This window comes from Notothenia coriiceps, unplaced genomic scaffold, assembly GCF_000735185.1.
Source record: "Notothenia coriiceps isolate Sejong01 unplaced genomic scaffold, NC01 NC01_scaffold00017111, whole genome shotgun sequence".
In the NCBI taxonomy this organism is placed as follows: domain Eukaryota; kingdom Metazoa; phylum Chordata; class Actinopteri; order Perciformes; family Nototheniidae; genus Notothenia; species Notothenia coriiceps.
This window is the reverse complement of record NW_011349812.1, coordinates 592-2,039: the sequence shown is the minus strand read 5'-3', so window position 1 is coordinate 2,039 and position 1,448 is coordinate 592. Positions and strand designations below refer to the sequence as shown.

At 41.9% G+C, this 1,448-nt stretch overlaps 1 protein-coding gene across 1 annotated transcript; it reads right to left on the bottom strand.

Moving 5' to 3' along the window:
- Positions 1–251: 251 nt before the first annotated feature.
- Positions 252–1,226, bottom strand: LOC104950164 (GTPase IMAP family member 4-like). Its single transcript, XM_010776647.1, is given in 3 exon segments — positions 252–740; positions 742–923; positions 925–1,226. Coding segments are annotated over 3 exon segments (783 nt in total). The 5' UTR covers positions 1,081–1,226; the 3' UTR covers positions 252–295.
- Positions 1,227–1,448: the final 222 nt, after the last annotated feature.

Here is a 1,448-nt window from a genome sequence, read left to right as displayed (position 1 = left end):
TTTTCTCTTTCCTGATTGTATTCTTCTTGCAGCTCCTGAAGTCTTGTTTGCTCCTCTCGTCGTCTCTTTTAATTTTTTCTCTCTCCTTCTCCCATTCTTCTTTTTGCGTTCTCATCTCTTCTTTAATGTCCTCCAACTCTCCTTCTAATTTTTCCTCCCATTCCTTTTTTCTATTTTCATCCTGCCTTTTATTCTTGATATTATCTTTTTTTCTCAGTTTCTTTACTCTCTTTCTCTCCTCTCGATCCTTGTTGATTATTTCCTCCATCTCTTGAAGCTGTTTGGATCTCTTTTGCTACATTTCTGCTCTCTCCTGTTCCATTATTCTCTTCACTTCTTTCATTCCCTCCTCATGTTTTCTTTGGAGCCCCTCCCTCTCTCCCTGCATTTCTTCTTCCTTCTCCTTCAGGATCTTCTCCACTTCCTTCTGTATGGCGGCCTCGGCCTCTTGGAACATCTCCAAGGTGAAGCAGCTGCCGCCATTTTCCTTCAGCATTTTGTTGGACTTCTTCATCAGCTCTCTGACTTGCATGCGGTTTGTCTGACCTTTGTTATTGAAGACCTGGTATCTCCCTCCACAGTCATATATCAGTTTTTTCAAAAAATCATCACAGTTTTCTACGTAACTCTCTATTGTTTCATCATTCAGATCATCTCCTCTGGTGAAAATAATGATGATGAAATCTCCAGATTTCTTGCCAAAACATTTCTTGATCAGTTCCACTGAGTCTTTTTCCTCATGTAATTCGGCCGATCTGCAGCACATGTGTATGTAAGAACACATGAGGTCCAGGAGACAACATGCTGATGCATTTCACAAGCTCGTCTTGAACATCATCATTGGATAGTGTTGTGTCGAACCAACCGGGGGTGTCTACCACAGTGACAGGTCGTCCATCAATCTCTCCTGTTGCTTTTTTGCATAACTTTTGTCACTGAATTTGTGCTGGCAGATGTAAAATGTTTTTCGCACAAAATGGTGTTTCCAGTTGCACTCTTCCCACTGCCTGTCTTCCCAATCAGCACCATCCTGACACACTCTTTCATCAACACCGCCCATCTCACTTTTCTTTTTAACATCCTGCAGTTCAGCTTTAAGTCTTTTGTTAGTGTTATCTAACTCTACAACCTTCGTTATCTGAGCCTTGGTGAACATCTTCATTGTGAAGCACATGGATCCTCCGACTCTGGTGTCTCCCACAGTATTCAACAGCTCTGGGATCTGCTGCTGGTGATGTTGAGAACAACCAACCCAGTCTCACAAAAAAAACGTGTAATAACTACGTTGGTCCACAACTTGGGACGTAGTATTTCTACAAAAACGCCTCTGAAATTGTAGGATCCCTACGTTTTTTTCCACCATTCATTCCAATGGCTGGCGTCTATGTCACGTGATCTTCAAATTTCTCCCTGCAGAAAAAAAAACATGGCCGAACTTCGTTTTATTC